Genomic DNA, 24,825 nt, shown 5'->3' with positions numbered 1-24,825 from the left:
GATGATGACGGAGCTGATGATGACGGATGAGGTTTGGGGTGAAGGAAGCCCCTGTTTCTTTTTTTTTTTTTTTTTCATTTCTCAATGTTGTCTTTTCTCCGGTGCTGGCTTCCGAGACGCTGGGCGGGTGATACCCTTCCTTTGATCCTTCTCTTACATTCATACTGGAAATAATTGAATACTGAGTATAGAAAATTATTAACCCTCATGCAGTAACTAAAAGATTATTTTTAGGATGCATATTCCCCTTTCAGAGAGAATAATGGTAAGATACAGAACTTGGACGAACAGATACGGTATATTTTAAACCGTCTATTTCCATTTTACACACAGAAACCTTCCTTTTGATTCCGACTATTTGGTTTTCCCATGGGGCATATCACACTCCAGAATGATTGCACATTTCCCTTGAGACCCTACAATATCCAACAGACTGTCGACTTCGCAAATCAACCATCCTTGAAGGCCTCGTTTCTTGCCTTCTCGGCCGCCTCAGATGTCCCCTCAGGACGTGGCCGGTTTGCAATAAGCCGCTGTTCAATCACACGTTAGTGACCATGGGTTTGCCCAGGAACGAATCAAAAAGTGCAGCACATACCACAAGGTTACGCAGCAGGACAGCAATTGTCACTTTGCCAATGCTAGGAACATAAATGCTGGCCTTTTCCTTGACAGCAGGGCCATCGAAATTGCGGTGACTGGAGAAGTTGATGCACACAGCACCATCACGGATCAGATCGGTCGGCACCTTGAAGTCCTCGGTGGGCACGCCTGAGATAATGACGTCGCTCAGCGGCAGGACATCCTTGAGCCCCCAGCCAGGCTTGTCATGAACCTGATGGCGTGGCTGGCGAATGCCGCTGCCGCGAGTGAAGAGCTGGACACCCGTGATGTCCACACTGTACACAGTTGCGCCGTCATTTGCCAGCAGAGCTGCCAAAGGGCGGCCGTTGACCTCACTGCGATTGATGACGGTGATGGTCTTGCCGAAAAGACGGTTGCCGTACTCAAGAATCGGGTTGTAGATCTGCAGGTGCTCCAGGGCTTTGACAATGGCCAGAGGTGTGCAGGGGAGAATAGACTTCTTTGTGTTGTGAGGCGGATCAAGGAAGCGAATATTGTGGTACATGTTGAAAAGATGGGTGTGGCAGAGGCCCTCGACGTCCTTGTGCAGGGCGACAGTTTCTTGGATGTAGCGGTCCTGCTGCTGGTTGTTCCGCCAGATGGGGTAGTACACAAGGATGCCGTCCACAGTATCATCATTGTTGGCGGCTACAATGGCCTCTTCAAGGTCTTCCTTATCAACTTGGCGGAGGTCAAAGTTGAAGCCGCTAGGACAAACATTCAGCGCCAGGCCTATTACAGATAATCAATTGGAACGTGCTTACTTCTCCTCACATGTCTTCTTGGACCAAGATGCATACTGGACCGCAGCAGGGTCATCGTTGGCCAGGAAAGCGGCCAAAGTAGGCCTGGGGGCATTGGGACCCTGTATGCTTGCCAGTGTTTCTCTGGCTTCCTGTAGAAGCTTCTTCGCTATTGTCTCTGCAAGAATGACCTTGCAGGTCTTGGGGACTGGCTGCGCGCCGGCTGCCGAGGCCATGATGGCAAAATCTGACCGTTGGATAGGGAGTCAAAGAGGTGTGCCTGGATGGAGGATTAGCGGCAAATACGACACGACTGCTCTGCATCTTGATCAGCCTCGCTAGTCTCCTGGTTCTTTGCACCAACAACGCGAGTTGGCATGGCCCATAGAGCACGGCAGTGACTTGTGCTGCGGCGGCTGTGAATAAACTCACAGATAGCCTTCATCGCTGAACTCTTTGATCACAAGCTTTCTCATAAAATGACATGCATGATGGAACTGCAAGGACCATATTACAGACAACAGAAAAATACTTAATAATCAGCACTCCAGATGAGACGGCCCAAGCAAAGAATTTGGGCCCTGGTGAAACGTGAGACAAAAACAGTCTGGGGATGGCGCTTACCCTGTAGTATGCCTATAGAATGGCTGCGACTTGAGTAGATGAGACCCTTTTGGGGACCGTACTGTTATCACGGCAGTTCGTTTGACAAGATGCTGTGTGGTGCGAGGGCAGTGCAGCTTTGAAACGTTCAGTTAAATTCAACACCCCCTCTCCTGTGCCCTTGAGAGATTTGGATCTTGGACTCCGATCGGATCGGTATACATTAATACCCGGTAATTCCCAGCTCAGTTCGTAGACATGGGTACGGCATGGGTGTGGGCAAGGAAACAGGTGGTGCGCGCCCAAGACTTCGTCCAGTCTGCCCCGCCATGATGGCCAGGCGAAAAATTTCAGAGCTGCATGCGAGGCTGTTGCCCCTCCTACCCAATTCAGTTAGTGCTCCACTATAGCATCACCGAGCACTCACCGCCCGCTGGACAAGCTTTCTGCCGCCGCGGGGTGCGTGGGGCTCTCTCGTCCCATAGCTACGCGATAATGGACCAGTGACCGAGAATCGGTGATTGCACGCGACTCGTTCACAGGCTTCATAATTGCCAGGCCAACGATCACCAAAACCGGCTTGCAATCAGCTTTTTTCTTTCTTTTTAGCTTGTTTGTGCTCACGAATGGGCGATAATATTCTGCAGTACGGTGCTTGTTGAAGTGAAGCACACTAGCAGCTCGGGAGTTCTTGTCAAAAACCTGATTCTGCCCTGGGACCCCTTTGACGGAAGGCCATTCTTGGATTAAAAATTTAAACCAGGTCCCGTCTGTTTTACACCTGCGGCCAGCTGAGAGCTTTCTCTGGAAGAACAAAGCTGGTGCATCGCAATCTGTGCGGCACCTGATCAAAGACACTACAGGAACCAACTTCATTACAGTGTTGATCCTGGCATTATTGGTGTTCCCTCCACCTGCCGTATACCTAGGACACAGGACAGTCATGGCCGGGGTTCAATTCAAACAGTGGGCGCTGGAATATGTGCTATCAGATGAGGAAACTGCCCAGTTGGAACTCGCCAGGAAAGCCGCTAGAGGTCAGAGCGTGCTGCCCATATGCCTAATCTTTGCAAAGCAGACTGTATACTGATCGACCAGCTAGAAATCGAGAGCTCCCATGCCAACAGCACTGTGGTGGGAAACTGGGCAGCCTCCATTCAGCAGTGGATGTCGCCAGCACATGATGACGACCAGCTAGATGACATCCAGGCCAGCGGAGGAGGTAATATAATTACCCGTGCCAAAGGTGCGTATAGCATGATGCTGAACAGGCAACCTGAATACGACTTCAGTTCTGACAGCCTGGGCACCATTTTTACAGCTCTGAGTTTCTTGTCCAGCACCCTGGAGGCTCTGGATAAAGGCACCTTGAAATCAGACCAAGGTATTCCAGTCTCTCCTGTTCAGTCCTCTTGTGTCATTCCCTATGCTGATTTGCTTTCAGTCCAACGCCTCATCGGCTTTTTTGGCTCCATGTTCTCCTATGACCACAAGGCTGGGATTACTGCGGCATCCAAAGCTCTCCGTCAGTTATCTGCAATGAAGGGGTTCAAACCTCCCATGGGAGTCAAGATCTTGGAGGATGTCTGCAAAATCAAGGAGGACTTTCGATTACAGACAGCTCTTACCAGGCTGGAGGTCTATGAGCTTTTCCTAAGGCTGCTCCAGGACTCGGCCGTGGCCAGCGAACTGCAACACAAGTATGGCTCTTCAGCTGGCTTTATTCTCGATCTGCTTGAACTTTGTGCGAATGAGCGAGACCCGAGGAATCTCATGACCTGGTTCAAGACCATCACCGTACTTCTCAAGGACTACGACCTGTCTCCTGAAGTTGCCGAAGAAATCTTTAAGACCTTCTCTGCGTATTTCCCCATATCTTTGAGGAATACTACTACCCAGATAGCTATAACTGCCGACGACCTCAAGGAAGCCATACGATCATGCTTTGCGGCGCATCACTGCATTTCGTCGTTTGTCTTCCCATTCCTTCTTCAAAAACTTGATCAGGGAGATGCCGTCACAGTGGCAGTCAAGGTTCGTCCCCTGGTGCAAGTCATTCTGCTATGTTTTTGTCACTATCAGACTAATACTTGATAAGCTGGACATCCTAAAAACGATGAGGGCTTGCGTTGAGAGCTACGGCAATCCCCAAATAAGTCTCGCTCCGTACGTGGAGAAGCTGTGGAACTCGCTGAAATATGAGGTCCGGAATGGGGACGTGAAGGAAACAATAGATGCTACCTTGGATGTGCTTCGGGCTATCGCCAAACGACTTGATGGAACAAGCGGCCAAAAGCTCAACGTCTCTTTACTCACAGACTATGTTGATCTGGTTATTAGAGACTGCCGCGATGACCTCTCTAAACCCTCATACACCAAGCAAGCCGGACTCCTCCTCATAACCGTTATATGTGCGACTGTGAGGGGCTATCTGCTCTACAACGCCAGCTTTATCGACTTCCTGAGGCAGAATATTCGACAGCCGAAATCACCATCCCATACTGATGACCTCCTCCTGTTGTTAAACTCATTCCTCAAATCCCGAATGGAGCTCGTCGTTCAAAGAGGGGAAAAGTACAGGGAAGACCAAGAGAGTTTGAATTGCGAAGCCCATACACATCTCAAATCTCTTTTCCATGACATTTATCTTCCCATTTGGTCCAAGAGGGCTGCGGAACCTACTTCTGAGGAAGGTGACGTTCTAAAGAAAGTTGCCGAGGGCCTTGCCAGGCTTGCTACCCAGCAAGTTGTGCAGCCAACCGGCGACATTGTTCTGCTCAACTCACCTCCAGTATGCTCGGAGATCTGCTCTCTCCTCACTGAAGAGCTTATAAAGGGCTTGGATATGAATCCAGATGACAGCAAGTCGGATGACCATACCCTCGAAGACCAGGTAGTCCTTGCACTACGCACCATCGTCATGGTTTACAGAGACGGTTACGCAGAGCTTGTGGCTAGGGCAGTTGCAGAGATCAGAAAACGGGATTGGGCCAATCCATCACACCATTCACTCAATTCATTGAGAGACCTGCTCTCTCGCTTGAGCTTCATCGGCTGCTCTAAAATTCCGGCCCACATTGCCATGACTACGCCCTCGAAGAAGCCATATTCACCACTTCAGCATTTCGTCACTTTCGTTGCCAGCCTGCTAGACCTTTTCCCACTCACAAGGCAGGCCCACGAGGAGTGTCTTGCGAACGCGCATATTGTTTCCTCACTCCATGCAGGACTCCTATGGTTTCGCGACGCATGCGATGAGAAGTATGGCAATGCTGTTTTCACCTGGGGGTCTACCAACCAAATCAACCTCAAAGAGATCCCAGATGATTTCTTCACCGCTGTTCACCGTGGGGATGTGACATTGGTATCCCTTTCAGAGAGCAGCCCGAGCGTGTATCACGAATTTGTCAAGCTGGGCCTATTCCTCGTGGTACATTTGTACCGCTCTGCCACTCTGGGTCCTCGAGAGCTTTGGAGTGAGAGAGCTCTTGTTCAGGTCTCGCAAATGGCAGCTCTGATCACACGGATGCTCAGCATTGACGAGCAAGTCTCCCTAAATTTAGCTCATGAAGCTTTCAACTTTTTCCGGAGACCCAATGATGAAGCCGTGGAGAAGAATTTGTCATATGTTTCCTCAGGTCTTTTGACATTAGGTATTCTCCAAGGGTTGAGGCCAGAGGCAATGACCGAACTAGTAAGCTTACTCTCAGTGTACCAAAGTCAGTTGAACAAGGCTAACAGCTCGCAGTATGCTCTAGGTGGAGTTGCGGAGCAATTCATGTGCGATGCGTGCGACTTGATGCAACATCAACAGAAGGCAAGTGATATCCGGGGAGCCATTTGCACAGTCCTCGCCAACAAATTCAAACCTGGGCCGTCGTTCTCTAACTCAGAGTCTTTGACACTGAACCAAACTTTTGATTTTTGGGCTGAGTGGATCAAAAATGCAACCTCACTGGAGAAGGGCATCTCGTCGGAGAGCTTCGAGGTCATTTTGCCGATTGCCCTCGGTGTCATTACCGGATCCATTGCTCGCCAGGACAAACATGTTCTTGATCTGGTTCCTATCTTGCACCAAGCCATATCAAACAAGCATGCCAATGGCGAGATTCTTGCCAAATCAATGGGCATACTTTTCAAACCCAACAACCTCCTTTCACCAGAGTACCATGCAATTCTCAAGCGCTTCTATAGACAATGGGCCTACTTCTCTATAACAAAACCTCTTTTCGCACTTGCACAGCCGGCAGCCGCAGATGGCCACTCTGCTTCTCGTTACCGTATTGCCATCATCTTCATGGTCGCTAACTGCCCCTTTACCATCTACCAAGATGATTTGGACTCACTGATACCGCTCCTGATAACCTCTCTTACCGGTGGCAGCAACAGCAACTCCTTCACAGGAAAAGACGTTGTCTTCACCCAGGCGTTTGCCGCGCTCCAGATCTTGACTGAGATACTGGGCAACGGTCCAGATGCGCTGAAGAGCCATTTAAGGGAAATTATTAACGGGGCAAAAATGATCTACTCAAAGTGTTGCGGCAACGTTGGGGATGAAAATTTGGCAGCGACGCGTACTCGGTGTCGGAAGTTGGCTCTGCACGTTCTAGGAATGATTCCTCTCAAGTTTGAAGAGCGTCATATTATTGCTTACGCGCCGCCAACACAGAGAATGTTGGCTGTTGCATGTGGGGATGCAGTGAGAAAGGTAAGGGAGGTTGCAAGGCAAGCCAGAGCAAGTTGGGCAAAGGTGGCATAGGGGGTTGGAGTTCCTTTGGGTGCCAATACTGTAGTTACCTAGACGCTCTCATTTTCTCCATATCTCTAGCATGGTCCGGCATCTATACATGTCTAGGATTTGGTTCAGTGATAGTGTCCTGGTATAGAGATATTGTCTTTGGCTGTCGGGCGATAGCATCCCTCCCCTTAGCTGGGTGACCCACGAACAACACATCAAAAGTCACAGACTTGGTTAGCCAGTGACCACAGCTCTCTGGTGGCCAACTAAAACCAAAGTCTGATATGGTTCCAGACCTCTGTACTTCAGCCAGCGGCTGATAGTCCGCTCCCGGTCCGTCGTGACACCTCAGCCTACTGTTTGGTGGTTGCTCGGCAGGGTGATCAGGTTGAGCAACTCTTAAGCTACATACCACGGAGCAAATCATCAAGATTCCCAACCTGGAAAGTGCTATACCATTCCAGCAAACCTTTGCTCTGTTCTGTGGAAACGGGGCCGAAGACCCATATACTGGTTAATCAAATACAAATGCACTACGATAACGCCATGTTACAGGCTCCCTGTTCCATTATGCCTTTCTCCGTTTCCCGCCCGTTTTAACATCTGTGCCTGTCACAGCTTCAGCGGTCACCCCGGATGCACTTCCGCTCGCCTTAGCCAATAGGTCTAGCATCTGGGGCGTATATGCCGGCGTTGACGATGTCTCGCCCGGACCTTGGGCACTGGTTGCAACCCTCTTTGGGTCTGACTTGCCAATAACCGGCACAGCAGTCGCCAACATGGTCTGGAACGGTACGGCGACGAATCGCCCTGCCGCATCAAACCACTCCGCGAACGGTCTGCTGATTTCGATTGTCTGCTTCTTGCCCTTGCCATCCTTCGGCGTAATCTCGACTGTCACGAAGTATGTCGGGACATTCTTCTTCGTTGCGGTTGAGATGCGGATCGTCTCTCTTGTCTGCGGCGCCTCGCCCACGTACACGGTCCCGCGCTCAACCCACATTATCCACGCCGTGAGCGCGCCGTTCAGTAGAGTGTATACAGCAACAGCAACAGCCGTCAGATATTTGGTTGCCTCGAAACCGTACTTATGGTCCCAGACGAAGCAAGCTGCTGCCACTGCGAAGGCGGAGTAGCCAAGGGCCAGACGCACATCAATCAGCCGATGGGACTGGCGGAATCCAAGGCTGTTTAGGTAATTTGGAATGGCATCATCGGAATTATTTTTGAGGTCTAGGCAAGTAAGCAAACAGCCAGTTTGAGACCTATAAGGCCGTATTGGAAAGAAGGCAAAGTCCAATGCAAACATACCTGCGAGGTTGTAGACGTTAATCTTGTCTTGTGAGTTAGCCATGTTGGCTCCCGTGAAGATATCCTCGTCCTTCTGGGATTGCTTTGCTCTAAGGCACCAGAAAACCGAGAACTTTGGGATGTTTGTTGATCTTAAGAAAGAGCAAAGCTCAGCCCTCGATTAGAGTGCTCCGTAAGTTTTAGATCGAGGGCTTTGAGTTGTTTTGAAGTTGACGACTGTTTGACTTGAAATTAACACACTGGCAGCTGGAACCAGAAAGGCCACCTGCGCCTTTGCAACCCCGGTCGCTCTCTCAACAGCCACTGGGTGTGTCATGCGGTGACTGCCCCGCTAATTCCTAGATAGGATTAGCTCCATCTTAGCACCCCTGGCAGAGCTTCATGTGGGTCAAACTGCCTTGGCTAGAGCCGAAGCTCAACAACGACGTTATCGGTTCTCCAGCAATGATGCCGGCGTGTATCTTTGCGTCCAGGTTGTAGGCGATCCTCAGAACAGTACAAAGCAGCCCAGAAGTGTCCAGGCTACGGAAACGCTTGCTGGAAGGAGGTAACAATCATGGCGCAGATACCGGTCCAGACGATCCCTAGGGATCCTCAGTTATTGTACGTCTGCTCCCAGCTTCCATAATAGCACGCCGCTTACTGACCAACCACAACGCCAAATAGCTACTGGATTCTGTTTCCTATTACGCTTGTCATGGTGCATATCCAATGCTTCTCTCCCGTGACTCTGTCCCCATCGTCATGCAGTGCCCTGCCTAACACATCGTGTTTCTTCCTGTGACAGATCCTCACCGGCGTCCTCCGGCACTACGCGACCGTCTTGATGGCATCTACACCTAAGAAGGTTGATCAGAAAGCAATGCGTGAGCAGCGAGCTCTCCTTCGTGGTGTCAACTTGCGCAGCAACCACTTCGTGCTGTCCAAGTCCAGTTTCACGTCCCGGCGCGACGCGTTGATAACGGCATTTGAGTCTGGGGCATTCCTCAAGGACCCTGAGAACCGCAACCAGCCGCCACCGAATCCGCTGACGGACCCCAACGCCATGGACGGGCTAATGGGAATGATGAAGAACCAAATGGCCATGATCATTCCAAACTCTTTGATCATGAGCTGGATCAATGCTTTTTTCAGTGGATATGTTATTAGTGCGTTGCTCCTTGGGAAGTGGTGACATTCCGATCAGAGCTGTGTGACTGACTGGCTGGCTAGTGAAACTGCCATTTCCCTTGACTATCAAGTTCAAGAGCATGCTCCAGGCTGGTGTGGCTACAAAGGATATGGATCCACGGTGGATGTCCAGCATCAGTTGGTACTTCCTTTGCATTTTTGGCCTGCAGCCTGTCTTCAACTTTATACTTGGCAGTGACAATGGTATGTATTCTATCACTTGAGGCTTCTGAGCCTGATGACATGGCGAGAGATATCCACACTGACATACATCTATAAGCTGCCAATCAGCTGGCTCAACAAATGGCTGTTGCTCCGCAACCAGCTCAACTTTTTGGTCCTGGAGTAGACCCCAACAAGCAATTCCTCGCTGAGGCTGAGAATCTTGCTGTTGTCGAGCATCACTCGGTCCTGGACGGTGTGGAGAAGCGACTTATTGAGGGTATTAAGTTGTAAATATGGGAAATGAGTATACATCAGATCCCCAATAACCAGAGCAATCTGATCTTTTTCATATCGGAACCACCAAGCCTGTTCTACTCCCACCACAGGCAGCACCCAAGTCCTGGTCCGTTCATAGATCCGATGATCTGGTATGGTGGCTTGTAGTTGGCCTGTGCAGCTTCTTCAGTGCCTTCGGCCTCAGTTGGCTTTGAGGGTGTTTGGTCGTGCCAGTCTTCGGCAATTACTCTGAAGCGCACCATCTCGTTGTTATCGAAGTACATGACTTGGTCATCTTCTTTCCAGACCCAGAGGTTTTCAGTTGGTTCACTGATAGCTCTGTCAGCTAAAGTTGTTCAGGTCCACACTAGCTCGGGGGATCGTCAGGACATACAACTCGGAGCCTTCTGGAAGCTCGGTCCAGGGCACAAAAATGTCATCAAAGAAATCGGTGACCACTGCCAGGAAACAGTGTTAGTGTAAAGCACCAACTGATCCTCTGCATCTTTGCAAGCTTACAGTGAATTCCCTCTGGAGATTGGTCACTAATACGAGCTACAATGACTTCTCCCTTGAAGGGACGGAACACCACCATGCGGAATTCAACTGTTATCAAGTCAGGCTATACTCTGCTCAAGGGCACCAATAGTTATCCATACCGTTAACATTTGCCATACCATCACCTTGGCCAATCAAGCCTTCTGATGTCCACAAAATGTCCCAAAGACATATGCAGAGACCGATCTTTTGCAACACCTAAAGACCGCGACTTAGTCAGGAGCGATGAACGAGATGCAACTGAACTGTGACTCACCTTGTTGGCATATTTGGCGTTGATATTGTCTTCGAGAGCGGCATAACTCTGTTTCCTGAAGTCCTCTGGTGCAATTTGCACCAAGTCGGCAATTTTTGTCTAAGCACATGTTAGTTGCCGTCAATATGCAAGGCATAGAGTGCAATAACTAAGATTTTGGGCATAATGGCTGGGGTTGACTGACCAGGATAAACATTTTTTGGCGGAGCTAGCAAAAGTTGTTGATACAAAGGAGGATGTGCAGACAGTAAGGAGCAGACAGGGAGTAAAAAGAAGGGCTAAGACGTGATGGCTGGTGAGAATTTGTGAAGATCTACGTGATAGTGGGAAAAGATACACAGACTGAGCTTTGGAAGTGGTTGTTAGAAACTGTTTATAACCCCTGCCAAAGAGATTTGCGTAGGGTTAGTGGAATAGACGAAGTGCATGCAACCTTTCTGCATGTCAACACATACATTAACCCTTTGGTGGGAGTGTGGAAACTTTTCTTTCAGAACATTGAGATAGTCCCATCAGCTCAGGTTCAAGTTGTGGGTGTCAACTCATGAGGTGTCGGGGATGATGGACCACGATGGAGGACGAAAACTGATGAGGCTGCTGTTGCACTGGGCGCATTCTAATGAAAACTATAACCTGGTTGGTGCCTTGCAGGTCTATGGAGTGCGAGGGCGGCTACCACGGCTAAGCGCGCTTGTGCGGCTTGGAGTATTGCAGGCTCACAGAAGTGCACAGACCACCCGCGCTTGCACAACAAATCAGCAAAATTGTTACAGTTGACCTACAAAACTTCCTCGACTAACTTGCCAATCGGAGATTTTCCCCCGCACCTGATACTTCTGAGTTTACCCAAAATCCGATGATAATCCGAAGATTAACCGGCAACGTAAGTCACCACCACCTCACTTCACTTCAAGATCCATTATCCATCAGGGGCATCACCAGCATCAACGTCAGCATCAGCATCATCCCAATTCCCATCCCCTGCAGCCTTTGTGGGTTTAAATTTTTGCCCTACTGTTCCCGCCTTGAAGCAACGCCTCTGCTACCTTCTCTGTCTGAGTGTTCATTCTTGCCAGCGGCCGGTTTGTTGTTAACACAACAGTCTTGACGTTTCCCAGATTCAAGTGAACTACGGATAACCCAAAACTACAACTACAAGCTACAAGCTACAAGTTGCAAGGCACATTAACAGCGAACCATCAGGCTGTCAAGGACATCAAGCCTAAGGTACCTTGTCTGATACCCTTCCCCTGGGAAGTAGACCAGGGCTTGTTTTGCATCCTACTTCAAGGATTATCAAAAAGAAAAAAGAAGGCAAGCTAGTGGCAGTCCGCCATGTCTTACAATTACGGCCCTCCTCCTCCGCCGCCCGGGCCGGCACCTCCGGCACCTAGCGGCTCAGCTCCATATGCTCATCCTTATGGACCTCCGACCGCACGTGGTGGCCACAGCGCTAGAGGTCGAGGCGGGCCTGATCGTGGCACCTACCATCAGACAACAACTCCTGGGCCTTCTCCCTCCTATCCGTACGGTGGTCAGCACCCACAGTCTATGTACAGCCCTGGCGCTCAACCAGCTGCCCCCTACACGGGCCCCCATCAACCAGTCTATCCTCCTTCCCAGCAACATTGGACTCCTAGCGCTGCGCCAGCTACGTCGCAGCCTCCGGCGGCTCCCATTCCTCCTCCGGGCCAGAACTATCAAGCCAGTTATGCTACTCCGCCTCAGGCTTATCCCCCTCAGCATGCTCCGTATGGCGGTCACCCCCAGCCTCCCTATGGTCAACACTCTGTCCAGCCCTACAACAATGGTTACCCGCAGTCTTCGTTCAATGCTCCTCCTAATGTCAACCAGTCTTGGAGTGGCCATCCGCAACCTCCCTCAAACACGCCCTATCCTGGCGCTGGTCGCGCCCGCGGTGCTCATAATGATCGCAGTGCCCCAAAGGGTCCTATTGTTGCGCCCCCAATTCGATTGGGCTTTGATGCTGGGAATCCTTCAGCTTCACCGGCTCCAGTGAGCACTCATTACCCATATGGGGCTCCTCCTCCCGCTCCTCCAGCGCCGTACCCTGTTCCTCCTGTCACTAGCTATGCCCCTCCTCCACCGGTGTTTTTACCGACCAAGCCTTCGTTTGAGAGCCGTCCAGGTCACGGCTCGCGCAATCTGGGCCGTGGTGGCTATCACAATAACAACCGCTCCAAGCTTCACAACAACAGCATGAACAACCGTCATCGCGCCCAGAACCGGAGCACTGGATCGTCAGCTCCGCCGCAGCCACAGCGCTCTGAGGTTCATTCTGGAGGGAAGAAGAAGAAGCGCAGGACCAACACACTGGGTCTTACGCCTGTAGAAAATGATGCCGGATCTCAAGCGGATTCCGACAACGACGAGAATGAGGAGGAGCGGCTCAATGAACTCTATGGCCTTGATGCGCCCAAGTATGTCGCATTCATTTCCCTTCCAAGATGCCTCCAGAGTTTCCTGCTAACAATCTTGCAGTCCTCAAACTGAATCTGAGATAGCTGCCTGGATCGCCGAGCGGCGAGCCAACTACCCCACCAAGGCCAAGATCGCAGCTAGGAGGAAGGCAGAAGAAGAGCAGCGGCTTGAAGCCCGCAGGGAAAAGCTACGTAAGAAGCTTGAGGAGGTTGAGTCCACTATCAAGCGCAAACGTGCTCTTGATGACGATGGCGACGATGTGAGGGACCGCGATGCCACCCTATCGCGGTCCAGCACGCCCTCATCTGATGACGAAGCGCCTGAAGTTCTATCATCTCGTCAGGAATCCAATGTTCCCCCTCCCCCCAAGAAGGCAGACACCCGTCAGCCATGCAAGTACTATTCCTTTGGTGGCAATTGCGGCAAGAAGGACAAGTGCCGATTTGTTCATGATGACGAACTCCGGGAGAAGTCTGTCCGTGAACAGCGTGAAAACGGTGGCCGCTTGACGCTGAGACAGCGTCTTGCACTTAATGACAAAGAAATCAGGGACCGTGCATGCATCGAGACACTCATATACTTGCGCCAGCGGAACGTTTTACCTCCCAAGAAGGAAGTCCAGGCCGTCACATCTACTCCGTCCAACGAGAACGGTGACAACAAGGAACCCTCGTCGCCAGCCTCTGGGGGTAACGCAAGTCCTCATACCGCTTCTCCCGAATCGCGCACCAACCAAAACTCCAAAGACATGTCCGCAGCCCCTTCTCAAGGCGCCTCAGGCTCTTCTGATCGAGAAGGCAAGTACGTCGGTTGGAACCTCAATGGGTTCGGAAACACCGTACCAAAGTCGAGTGATTAGGAGCCTCGGCTTCAAGATATACCCAGTCCTGCCCGAGGCATCAAGCGGCATGGTTATTGGGGACACCGGCCCAACAAGAGGCTTCGGCTCGAAGCTTTGCAGCTGGGGCCGCGGTCTTTCCCAAACAGAGCGCCGTGTTTCACAGCCCCAAGGCCGCGTCTGACACCGCCAATGGGTATCTTGTCCTCCCGCAACCTTACCCCAGAGCTGTCGTCCTCCCTATCTGTTTCTTCACAGGCTTCTTCGTCTACCTTGGAGCTAGAAGAGAGCTGCCGCAGGGCCGATGCTTTCTTGCTGACTCTGGAAAAGGAGTTCGCTGCGAAAGGCCTCTCCCCCGGTAACTAAGGCATTGTTACCTTAACACCAAGTGATTCAAACTAGACCTTCTCATCAAGCCTTGATCTGGCTCCCGGACAGAGAATAGCACCGGCTTGTAAAATTTTCTTAAGTTCGATTTCCCCCCGCCCCTTTCGTCTTCTCAAATCATTTGGTTATGTTCACTTCGGCAACTTCCATCTCCTCGACAAGTGTTATCAGTTTGTCGGCTTTCCTCCCCCCCTTTTCGTTGTTTTTTTTCCTTTTTTCTTCCACTGATCCCTACTTCCCAAATTTTCACGACCATTTCAGCAATTCTGCCTGTTCTTTTCTCGGCCCATTGTCTTCTACCATGACAGTGTCAAAACGGGCTGGGTGGTCGAATGTGAATGGGGAGAATGTCGTTCGGCCGTCTTCTTTCTCTCAAGATTTCCTCTCATTTCTCGGAGTCCCGTTCAAACATATTCGATGATGATACGAAGTTTGCTCGGAAGACTCGGCGTTGTACTGTGTTTTGCTTCCGAGCATCTTTGGTGTTTGTAAGGCGAACGACAACCCTGGTGGCCGATGTGCCCCTGGAAACAAACACCTTGATGAAAAAAAAAAGAAAAGATGAGCGAAGACTGAAGATGTTGGCAACGATAATTTCTTGTATGGTGTCATATACGACTTAGCTGGCTGGCCCGGAAACATGTGCTGGGAGAGAAAAAAAGGACCAGTTGGTATGTTGCCGCCAGCTGTGGTCACTGTTCAATTGTTCTTCACCCAACCGTGTTTCTGTCTGCTTACTTCGCTCAAACTATGCTTGATGGAGATGTGGGCCTTCGTCAACTGCAGCAGCTATCTCAACTGCAGACAACAAATTAACGTGTCTGCTCGCAACACGACCTCGGACGCTTACTTAGATGGCAGTGTTTTTAAGGGGGTGCCGTCCTTATGGAAAAATGGGTCGGTTGGAAAGAGTGGAAACCAACAATTAGGAGCAGGCAGAATCTCCCAAGGCCGTAATTCCGGGCCGTTGCACAATTAGGTAGTTTAGCTTGCTGAACACTAATATGAAGCCCATGTTCGGCAACACGAAGTCGTGTGGTGGTGATGCAAAGAATTCCCTGTTACCGTGTCATCGCGTATAAAAAATCATACGGCCCTCTAACAGAACAAGACAGGGTATCAATTTCCGGAACAAGTGTTCTACCGTTGTCCATCTTATTCACAAATCTTCCTTTTCTCCATCGTTACCCTTTACATCTGGTCGATCCTTGGCTAGATTTTCCCATCGCTGAGCCACCATTTTCTTCTTGAGTTCATGACTCCAGTGCCCCTTATCCCTTTTATATCTTTCTGCGAACTTCCCAATCCGCCAGTCCCAACACGCTTCATCGTCTTCATCGTTGTTTTGATCTCGGCTTGTCGTTTTCTTTTTTTCCCGCTCTGCGCATTCTGTATCTGTTGCTTGCACTCGAGTAGGCCATTCCCCTACGGCAGCGCCCATCTCTGCATCGAGAAAATTGTCTAGCAGGAGATAGGCCGCGGTTCGGCGAACAGGAGCCCAATCGGCCTCATCTGTCTCGTCGATATCGGCAGTGAGGAGTCGCAAGACGCGCGATGGACCGCTATCTTCACCTAGATGGTGCAGGAAGTGATTGCGCAGCACAGAACTGCGGAGAAGACCACTCAGCAGGCTTAGGCGCGCTCTCAGCACAGCCGGAGAGTTGGATGCGATTGCTCCAGAGGATCCGGGCGAGGGGGAGAAGTCGAAGATCACATCGCCGAGTGTGCGCGTTCCATCAAGGAAACGGCAGTCGGAGCTAGATATGACGCGCGGCCAGTGCTCTTCAAGGGAGGCCAGAGCCTTGGGGTTGTTCTGCAGAGTTGAGGCCAGTGTCAAGGCTGCCAAGCGCGCACGATTGGCCGGGATGGACGGCGACGGTGCGGTAGCTAAGCAGAACAACTCGTGGACAGTATCGTAGTCTTCAGCGATTTTAAGTCCGTAGTAGATGTCGTGTGAGATGTCCTCCAGCATCTCCAGAGCCTCATCCACGTCGAGACCTTTCTTGAGGATGGTAAGGGACCGATAAAATGCACTTCCCTCCTCGCCATTGGCTGACGGTGGAATCTTGATTTTTCCCGCTGGGTCGTATGCGGGAGCATTGGCGGGGATCTTTAGGGACTTTGTTTGTCCCAGCTCTTGAGCCTGGCTGGGCTCGACAACCACTACGGCAGAGTCCACTGGCAGGCCCTCCATCTCGGGGTGCGTGTCATTAGGGTTGTAAAGTTTTGCTTCCTTCTTTCCCGTATTAATATTCAGACGCACGTGAAGGCCTGCTGGCAACTCCTGATCATCATGGACAACTTGGAACTCATCTGTTGGCTGGAACACTTTTGGATAACATTCATCCGGATTGTCTGTGTGGCAGATGAGGTCGATGTCGGCAGATGGCGATATCCGAGATGCTGCGGCATCAGAAGCTGTTGTTGATGAAGCTGATGCTGTCCGGGCCAACAAGTTCGAGAGGACGATAAGGTTAAAGAGTAACAACATCAGTCGCAGCTTGGCCATGTTGTGCCGGCCTGTCTGCCTGGACTAGATAACCGGAATATTTCAGGCTTCGGATATTGGTGGACGTTGCAAAGTTGTTGAAAAGATAGCCGAGAATGGATGAAATTTCGAAGGGAACTCTTGATATGGATCAACAGCAATGTCACAGGTGATGGTGTCTCTTGAGCAGGCTTGATCAGGCGCTGTGCTACGGAGCTGACGGCTCAGGCATAATGAGACTTGACAATAACAGCTATCCTGTTAGACTGCGTGTGCCTCCTTTGTGCTTTTTTCTTGGTTTAAAAGATGGTACAATGATATAACACGTACAGCAGGAAATGGGATAACGACGGAGGACAGGCCAACTTGACGTTGTCTGCTCTGTCTTCAAACGGACACTGTGGTATAAGAGAACCGTCCAGGATTTTTGCGGGGTAGATGCTGATTGGCTCTTGGCCAATCGATCCCGCGCTTACCTACTCTTTCTTAAGCGCCACAAGCGCGAAATCAAGCTCTTCGTCACGTGACAATCGTCATGGCTCCGATGGAGCTTTGAGAGCTGTGGCCCGCAGGAGCAGGCCAGAGCGGGCTTGTGAAGAGGGCGGCCGAGCCAAGCATTGGCAAATAGTCGCTCACCACCGTTCCGTCGCACCCTCCGTAGGCGGCTCTGCTAGCTTTGCAGGACCGAACGACTTTCCAGAAATTGACAGCGAGACTGTCAGCTTTGCCTTGGGCGCAATCTCGGCAGGCCCTGCGAAGAAAAGAGGGGGTTTGAGGCCTTGGAACTTGACCAGCTCTGAGCCGAGCGGGACCCGACCTCGAGTCTCGATCGAATCAACCCGCTGCGTCGATTGTCGCCACTGCAATTTGTCGGGGCGCCCGCCCACAGCCCACCAGCGCATCGATCCCGACAGCTAGACCACCACCCCGTGGACTTCGACATGTTGGCCCTTCGGCAGAGGGCAGCATTGCTTGCCCGGCGAGTTCGCCCGACCGTTGTTGTTCCTCGCAACGCGAGAACCTATGCTTCGTCCCATGATCACGACCACCATGACCACCATCACGACCACGGACACAACGTCGAGGAGCCGCTTGGTGTACGCCCCCCCCCCCATGACTGATGTTTGCCTTGTCAAGCAAGAAGCACGGGGCAGCGGCGGAAGCTAACTTCGCGGAATAGGCTGCCTTCTACATTGCTGTCGGCGGCATCGCGTCCTCGTTCGTGATCTATAACATCTCGCGGCCCGGCCCGAATGGCGAGCCGTCGTCTCTCCACAAGTGGTTCAGCAAAATTTCCGACTACAAGGATGAATGGGAGACTAGGAATACCCTGATGGCGGCGGCGCTGGAGCAGGCCGCCCACGATAAGCACCTCCTTCTGACTGCTGAACGGTCGAGGCACATTGAGCTTAAGTACCCCGAGTATGTAGCTCCCCCTCTCCGATACATGCTCGGCCAGGACTGGTCCTCTCAACACTATGCGCGGCCGGGCTGCGGTGGCTCAAGGCTCACGGACGGACTGGTCTTCTGTCCAGGCTGGAACCCGTTTGGTGATATGCAAGCTGACCACGTGATAGGGTGTTCTCCCACGGCTCGCCCTTCAACGTTCCAGCCGGATTCTATCCCAACCTTGACCATGTCATTGAGCACTACAGGAAGCAACATCTCGAGGAAGAAGAGCGCAAGGCGAAGAAGCTTGCGGCGGCTGCCGCTGCTGCTTCCGAAGCCCGCTAACAGCACTGGAAGGGTTTCTTCAATAATACGGTATACAACTGACCTAACCTCTGATCTCACCTGACCTTATCCACTTCTCTTGTGTTGCTTGTTTCCTGCGTGCCCCATGTACATAACCCAGGTACCACCCCCCCCTTACGGATTACCTGACAACACGCGGTGCCTTGCATTGCACATCGCACATTGTGCATTGGACGCCGAGCCATCGCCACTGCCCAACGCGGCATCCCCTCCTGCGACTCTCGTCCTCAGTATTTCCCAGCTTGTGCTTGTGCTTTCCCCGTCCCGTAGCCCCTGCCACACATACGCACACATACACACAGAGGCCGCCTTGCCGAGACGTGCTTCTACACGATTCCAGAGCTTCACTTGACTGGCTCCCCAGCACACCCTGATCTCGCTGCCGATGCACACCTCACCCGCCATTGCGATCCCGTCACCACCACACACCCAAACGAGTAGCTGACACGAGGGATGGCAAGTACCAGAGAAACGCTCGATTCCGACATTTTTGACGCCTCTAAACACTCCAAGGCATGTGTTGCGCCTCGTCATGCCGTTCCTTTCCCCGTCCATCCATTGCCCGCCCCTCGATTGTTCCTGTGATTCGCTTAATCCTTCCACCAGACGGCTCCCCGCCGCTCAAGTTCCCCTTTCATTCTCATAACCATCTTGCAACCCCTTCTTTTCCTTTTTCTCATGCACACACTGGACGTAACCACAGAGCAGGCCTCATTGGTGAACACTGCTAGGCTGACACATCAGGTGCCTGTAATACCAACAGCCGCCAGCCAAGTACTACAAGACCGCACCAAAAGATGCCCCTGCCATTCGCGTCGGCTTCGTAAGCCCCTCCGTGGGCTACGGACTGTTTGCGGCACGCGATTTTGAGAAGGATGAGTTCATCTTCCACGAGGCGCCGCTTATGACGGCCCTGTTCAACGAGAAGTTCTCCGAGGACAAGGCGCTGATGCGCAGCCAGGCGTGTGCCTACCGTGCTGCTCTCACGGCCCACCGCGACGTGACCACTATTGCCTTTCCGGTGCTCGCCGCACGCTTCGGGATAGCTCCGATGCCCTACGACCAAGCTGCCGACGTCTTGGCGCTCCATCTCGGCCGGAACTTGGTCCCGGGCCATGGACGTTTTGCCGGCTCAACGGTGACACGCGAACAGTATGAAGCATATACAGGCTCCCTTCCCGTGGCTAATGACCCGTCCGAACGGGATATACGCTATGCATGTCTCGATTTTTTCAAGAACTACGCTTTCGAGGTCCACCACAGTACTCCTGGGAACTCGCTCATCGCCGCAACTCGGGAAGCTTGTGTCTATTTGCTGGGCTCTCTTATCAACCACTGCTGTACTCCCTCTCCGCCCTTGATTCCGAAGCCCAGGCTTTCTCTCCATCATAAAGACCACCACCGTCACCGTTGTCGGAATCGTAACAGCAACGTCAACCCTCACTCCGGCACCAATGGCAAGCCCGCAAGCTTCATATCTTCCCTATCATCCACTGTTGCCTCATCGGCCCCATCCTCCTCGTCCTCCTCCTCCACCACCTCCTCCTGTGACAATGATTACGAGAATCCTGAGCTTCTAGGCCCAAACTGCACCTGGCGCATTGGCCCATCGGGTCTTGCTAACTTCGTTCGCCCGCGACACCTCTGCGTCCAGGCCCGTCGCCGCATTCGTGCCGGGGAGCAGCTGACGTGGGACTACGGGAAACGGGAGAAGGGGTTTGAGTGCGAGTGCGACACATGCCGAGCCGGATTCTTGGCGGGACTGGGCCACCACTGCGGCGTGTTGTGAAGAGCGGCCGCCGCTGCCGCCGGGGTAAGGACTGCGGTAGGATTTCTGTCGTCATGGGTGAGAGCGTGCAAGTTGGGAGATGTCGCAGCTGTGATACCATCCAGAACGCTTAGCTGGAAGGGCCTGAAAGCAGGGCTGAAGTCTATATTCGGCCCGCTTCCAGAAGCCTCATCCCAGAAAGAACAGGAAATCAAACTTAATGTGGCTGTCAAAGTTGGCTTCCGCTGCAAAGCGTTTGGGCCAGCCAGCCAGGCAATCAGGATGCTCTGTTGGCTCAGATGCCGATGCGAGGAAATGAGCTGGCTTCGAGGTATCCAATCTGCGGCCCTGCTCATCATCTGGTCTCTGCTGGAATACGCAATCCAAGTGTTGGGGAAGTACTTATGGATATTGGGTCTAGATGTTTTGGTCGAGGTCAACGGTTGCCCATAGAGGACTTGTGGTGTAACCGAAGAAATGGGACACTGAGAAGTCATTGGCAGTTTGCAAAGACATCATACACAGTTAGCAGATAACATGTGTTTGGAACAATACCATTTGATCCTTGGTCATCAAGTCATTCATTTTTCTTGGCCCAGGATGCAGCACTCGAATTGCTCTTTGAACTATCTCGTGGTCCCTCCAAGATAGCCCAGGCACTGTGGCATCAGAATAACGCCCATGAGCAGAACCGTGTCCCTTTTTGCCGACTCCATGATTGACTGAATGCAAGAACCACCCATAACCCACAGCCCCTTACTTCAGAGGAATGAAACGAGAAGAGTGCGTGGCACCAATACCGGGCCTACCGTGCTTGACAGGCTTGCTAAAAGGGGTGTTAGCTTTCGGTCAAGTTCCTCCCAGCCTAGATCAGTAGAAGACCACATACTATGTGATGGAGAACTCGCCAAGGTAGTGGCCAACCATCTCAGGCTTGATCTCCACCTGGTTGAACTCCTTTCCGGAGTAGATGCCGATAACGCTGCCAATCATCTCAGGCACGACGATCATATCACGCAGATGAGTCTTGACAAGCTCAGGCTTCTCGTTTGGCTTAGCCTCCTGCTTAGCCTTGCGCAGCTTCTTGATGAGGCCGAGAGGGCGGCGCTTCAGACCCCGGTTGATCTTTCTCCGCGCGCGGGCGTGGAGGACGTTCCGGAGCTCATCGGAGTCGAGGTCGAGCAGGCTGTCAAGCAGGGTTCGGTGTTAGCCTTGTTGATTCGCCAATTTCGGTAGAGATGTAATCGTTCAAAGTCCTGAAGCAATCCTCCATTTTTCCGGGTCTTGTGATTCATGCCACCGTGGAATCGCCCGTTCTACCAACGGCAGCATTCGCAGAGAATGCTGTGAGTTCGGGAATCACGTACGCCTCAAGGTCGATACCGCGGTAGGAGAACTTGCGGAAGGTGCGCTTCTTCTTCAGCTCAGCGGCCTCCTCGGCATTCTGTCGTCCCCATTGTCAGCTCCAATTTCTTAAAACCAGACGTGTCAAACTGCAAAGCTGAAGGCACTCAGAGCCGAAGGATTGTTTCGAACGAGTCAAGCATGGGGGAACATACGTATTCGGTGTCAGCCATTTTTGCGGTTCTTGGGATGATCACGATCTCGCTCGACTCGATAGTACTGCGTATCGAAGAGCGAAATTCTGCTTGTCGCGATGAGGAAGTGGATTTGACAGTAGGAGGAGTCGCAGGCGCTCGTCGTGAATGATGGTTGGATGGCAGATTGCTCAGCCCCACTCACAAAAATTCATAGGGTTCTGTGCCCTCTTTCACGCCACTCGCCCCCGCCCACTTCGAAGCGGGTCATATGTGGCTCAACTGAGGCTGTATATGCTTACATAATGAGGCGCCCTTCATGGCAAAGCCCCAGGCACCAACCCCATGCAGCAGCTCGTCCTCATGGCAAACGTTCATTCAGGACCGCACTCAATCTTGATACCGCCCTCAATCATGATACCGCCTGGTGCATTCTAGCCATCTTCATCTTGAACATCATTTTATCAATTTCTTTGCCAGAAGACGTATCTTGTCTTGGCATCTTGCAGACAGTAGCATCGCAACAGTCCAGCTCAACAGTTCTCGATACCATTGGAGTCACCAACTTCAAGATAGACATCTTAACAAGTTCTCACTTTTCTCCAAGGCTTGGTCAGTCAGCAGCCAGTTTCCACAAAATATCCTGATTCTCTCACTGTTTCTCATTTGATATACCTACTCGAGCTACTGCGTGCGATTCTGGATTTCTCACTTCCAAGAAGCTATGTACAATCCTGAGAGTTTTAAAACTCTGTCAATCACCACTTGGTTTCCATTGCCTCAGAAGGTTCCACTAAAGCTTCAGATGCGCTGGAAGACTGATAAGCTCGAAAGTGCCTGTCCGAACTGTGTGAACATGGTGTTGTCCGCGCAAGACGAGCCCAGGTTAGCATTGTGAATCCAAGCCGGTTCCCAGTAGAACAGACCAACTCCACGATTCACCGATGATACCACATTTGCTACAGATGTTATATATTGAACCTGACCGGCAGCCGAAAAAGGGATGTTTTTAACGTCGTTTGGGAAAGCATATCTGGGGTTTGGGCAAGAGGTAGGCCAATTAGTCTCGACCACGGCGACCTCCTTGCCCCAAGTGTTGACCATATTGGTCAAGCTTGATCTGAGCGAGTCTAGAGTTGCCGAAGAAGAGTAGAATGGGTAAAACGATACGCCCATCATGTCAAAGTCGGATGACACAAACGGGCCCTGTTTCAAGACGTTGGTGTACCAATAGTTTTGGGTTGCCCAGTTCCTTCATCGAGTCAGTCTCCTCTTGCTTTATCTCTCCCCGGGCCGTAACAAGTAATGCAACTTACCAGCCATTGTCAAGATGAACCATAATTTTGGGTTTCGGATTGAGTCTTGAGTCCTTGATACCCCACGCGGCTGAGTGCAGTAGCCGCGCGATGTTGTACCAGTTGTTTGTTCTGCCAGTAGGCCAGAGGAAACCGGCGGTAATTTCGTTTCCAATTTGCACAATTACGGGATTAATGCCAGAGTCTGCGAACCGATTGCACACATCCAGCGTGTAGTTGTATAGCTTCCACGAAAGGTTATCAATATCCTGAGGCCAGCCAGACGGGATGGCTTGATGAGCAGGGTCTGCCCATGTGTCGCTGTAGTGGAAGTCTAGGTAGACGTTAAGACCAACTGCTCTGGCTCTCCTTGCGATCTGGATGTTGTACTCAAGGTTGTAGTTCCCATCTCTAGGGTTGACCCAAATCCTTTGCCGGACCGTGTTGACGCCGTTTTCGACTAGAATTCTTTCCAATGGCATTGCTTGGCCATTAACATTCTTGTAGTTGACTCCCGCCCTCTCCTCAACGAGAACAGAGGACCAGTCTACTCCCCTGTACTGGAGAGCGTGAACGGTGGAGAGGCCAAACAAGACGACCGACGAGAAAAACTTCAAGATCATTATGTCGAATCTTCAAGCTTTCTGTGTCAAACACGATCCGCTGATACTGGGCTAAGAGTAGCAAGTCCGGGGAGCAAAGGAGGATTGCGGGACGCCGATCCCAGATAACATGCATTCTCCTTTAGTCTCCTATTTGGTCCCCGCAAAACAATGACATCTTTCGGCATATCACAACTTCCAACATGGAGAACATTTCTGCACAGCGACGGCATCATCTTGGCCGAGGTAACCTGATGGGGATGGCGATTGCCCCATGGAGATTGCGATGCTGCAACATCAGGGGCAAAAGTTTCTCCCCTGGAGGAAAGGTGCCCGTATGAATGAGCAAGAAGCGGGAGTCCGAGATCCTCCTCCCGTTAGCGCTTAATAAGGTTGCTGTCATTCATATACCCCAGACTAGGGAATGGTGCGTTTCCACGGCTTAAAACTACCACCAATCACACCCCAGGTTCGGTTGCTGTCCTTCCGAAGGCTACGTCGGCGCTACTACCCGGATTTCCTGACACAACGAGCGTCCTCATGGTGTTCTTTATTGCTATTGTATGTTCCGTGGCACAATGGGCATCTCAGCACGGTAGGGAACTCTTGCACGAGCTGAGGCCTTCCGTGTCCACAACCATTTCTTGTGACTGCTCCCTTTGCCAAATCCGTATGATCGTACAGTTTTGTATCTGCCCTGGTGTCAATTAGCTTTCACCTTCTGGATATCCCCCTCGTCCCGGACTTTTTTAAAGCAATGGATAGTCTCTTTATAATAGGTAACCATAGCAGGTAACCGTACAGATGTCTGAGCCAAACGTTTCCCTCAAATCCAGTTATAAGAATAGAGAAGAGAAAGAAAAGCACGAAAGGATGAAAAGGTGGACCGAACAAAAAAGCGAAGATAACGTGATTTTTGCGCTCGAGCTTTCTTTTGAGCTAACATAAAGATATCTTGAGTAGTCCGTAGGCATCCGAGAGTGACGTGCGCGAGTTATTCTAATACCTATGGATTCAAGACCCAGGCCTATGGTACGAAGAGGATGTGTCAGATGTCATACTGCTAAGGTCTCTGTTATTTCAGGGCAGCTTGGCTTTTGAAGATCGGAAAGTTTGCACGGATCCATCGTTATATGCTTCTATGGCTAGTGTGCAACTGGGGTTACGTATTATCTGGTTAAGGCGTTGAATGAAAGAATTAGTGTATTAATTTGGTGAGCAGACAGCCTGCACCAAGTAGCGTTTGAGCCTCTTATACTTGACTTGGC

General features: G+C 51.4%; 10 protein-coding genes and 1 pseudogene across 11 annotated transcripts; 5 read left to right on the top strand and 6 right to left on the bottom strand.

The window, feature by feature from the left end:
• Positions 1-449: 449 nt before the first annotated feature.
• On the bottom strand, positions 450-1,603 carry CTHT_0009210 (methylenetetrahydrofolate dehydrogenase (NAD+)-like protein; the record flags this gene model as incomplete). Its single annotated transcript, XM_006691382.1, has 3 exons — positions 450-533; positions 599-1,331; positions 1,389-1,603. 3 exons carry the CDS (start codon positions 1,601-1,603, stop codon positions 450-452), a joined length of 1,032 nt encoding a protein of 343 aa, XP_006691445.1.
• A 1,310-nt stretch (positions 1,604-2,913) lies between these two features.
• On the top strand, positions 2,914-6,729 carry CTHT_0009200 (putative DNA repair protein; the record flags this gene model as incomplete). Its single annotated transcript, XM_006691381.1, has 3 exons — positions 2,914-3,007; positions 3,073-4,004; positions 4,069-6,729. 3 exons carry the CDS (start codon positions 2,914-2,916, stop codon positions 6,727-6,729), a joined length of 3,687 nt encoding a protein of 1,228 aa, XP_006691444.1.
• A 547-nt stretch (positions 6,730-7,276) lies between these two features.
• CTHT_0009190 (signal peptidase complex-like protein) lies at positions 7,277-8,062 on the bottom strand (the record flags this gene model as incomplete). The annotated part of the gene is made up of 2 exons (XM_006691380.1): positions 7,277-7,941; positions 8,020-8,062. 2 exons carry the CDS (start codon positions 8,060-8,062, stop codon positions 7,277-7,279), a joined length of 708 nt encoding a protein of 235 aa, XP_006691443.1.
• A 513-nt stretch (positions 8,063-8,575) lies between these two features.
• CTHT_0009180 (uncharacterized protein) lies at positions 8,576-9,645 on the top strand (the record flags this gene model as incomplete). The annotated part of the gene is made up of 5 exons (XM_006691379.1): positions 8,576-8,622; positions 8,686-8,719; positions 8,807-9,167; positions 9,232-9,393; positions 9,470-9,645. 5 exons carry the CDS (start codon positions 8,576-8,578, stop codon positions 9,643-9,645), a joined length of 780 nt encoding a protein of 259 aa, XP_006691442.1.
• Positions 9,646-9,725: 80 nt separating this feature from the next.
• On the bottom strand, positions 9,726-10,640 carry CTHT_0009170 (DNA-directed RNA polymerase III subunit-like protein; the record flags this gene model as incomplete). The annotated part of the gene is made up of 6 exons (XM_006691378.1): positions 9,726-9,960; positions 10,025-10,088; positions 10,150-10,236; positions 10,308-10,386; positions 10,445-10,543; positions 10,629-10,640. 6 exons carry the CDS (start codon positions 10,638-10,640, stop codon positions 9,726-9,728), a joined length of 576 nt encoding a protein of 191 aa, XP_006691441.1.
• A 1,139-nt stretch (positions 10,641-11,779) lies between these two features.
• CTHT_0009160 (uncharacterized protein) lies at positions 11,780-13,908 on the top strand (the record flags this gene model as incomplete). The annotated part of the gene is made up of 3 exons (XM_006691377.1): positions 11,780-12,885; positions 12,947-13,687; positions 13,746-13,908. The coding sequence occupies 3 exons, from the start codon at positions 11,780-11,782 to the stop codon at positions 13,906-13,908; spliced, it is 2,010 nt and encodes a 669-aa protein (XP_006691440.1).
• A 1,362-nt stretch (positions 13,909-15,270) lies between these two features.
• On the bottom strand, positions 15,271-16,620 carry CTHT_0009150 (uncharacterized protein; the record flags this gene model as incomplete). Its single annotated transcript, XM_006691376.1, has 1 exon — positions 15,271-16,620. The coding sequence occupies one exon, from the start codon at positions 16,618-16,620 to the stop codon at positions 15,271-15,273; it is 1,350 nt and encodes a 449-aa protein (XP_006691439.1).
• A 1,029-nt stretch (positions 16,621-17,649) lies between these two features.
• CTHT_0009140 (uncharacterized protein) lies at positions 17,650-18,333 on the top strand (the record flags this gene model as incomplete). Its single annotated transcript, XM_006691375.1, has 3 exons — positions 17,650-17,694; positions 17,780-18,021; positions 18,177-18,333. The coding sequence occupies 3 exons, from the start codon at positions 17,650-17,652 to the stop codon at positions 18,331-18,333; spliced, it is 444 nt and encodes a 147-aa protein (XP_006691438.1).
• Positions 18,334-19,032: 699 nt separating this feature from the next.
• On the top strand, positions 19,033-20,143 carry CTHT_0009130 (uncharacterized protein; the record flags this gene model as incomplete). Its single annotated transcript, XM_006691374.1, has 2 exons — positions 19,033-19,047; positions 19,118-20,143. 2 exons carry the CDS (start codon positions 19,033-19,035, stop codon positions 20,141-20,143), a joined length of 1,041 nt encoding a protein of 346 aa, XP_006691437.1.
• Positions 20,144-20,878: 735 nt separating this feature from the next.
• On the bottom strand, positions 20,879-21,699 carry CTHT_0009120 (40S ribosomal protein uS19; the record flags this gene model as incomplete). The annotated part of the gene is made up of 4 exons (XM_006691373.1): positions 20,879-20,948; positions 21,012-21,308; positions 21,490-21,566; positions 21,682-21,699. 4 exons carry the CDS (start codon positions 21,697-21,699, stop codon positions 20,879-20,881), a joined length of 462 nt encoding a protein of 153 aa, XP_006691436.1.
• Positions 21,700-22,720: 1,021 nt separating this feature from the next.
• On the bottom strand, positions 22,721-23,578 carry CTHT_0009110 (annotated as a pseudogene; the record flags this gene model as incomplete). Its single annotated transcript has 2 exons — positions 22,721-22,790; positions 22,977-23,578. Coding segments are annotated over 2 exons (672 nt in total).
• Between the last annotated feature and the right edge of the window lie 1,247 nt (positions 23,579-24,825).

The sequence above is a fragment of the Thermochaetoides thermophila genome, assembly GCF_000221225.1.
Source record: "Thermochaetoides thermophila DSM 1495 unplaced genomic scaffold scf7180000011812, whole genome shotgun sequence".
Classification (NCBI taxonomy): domain Eukaryota; kingdom Fungi; phylum Ascomycota; class Sordariomycetes; order Sordariales; family Chaetomiaceae; genus Thermochaetoides; species Thermochaetoides thermophila.
The sequence above is the reverse complement of the archived record's forward strand: the minus strand, read 5'-3'. Positions and strand labels throughout refer to the sequence as shown.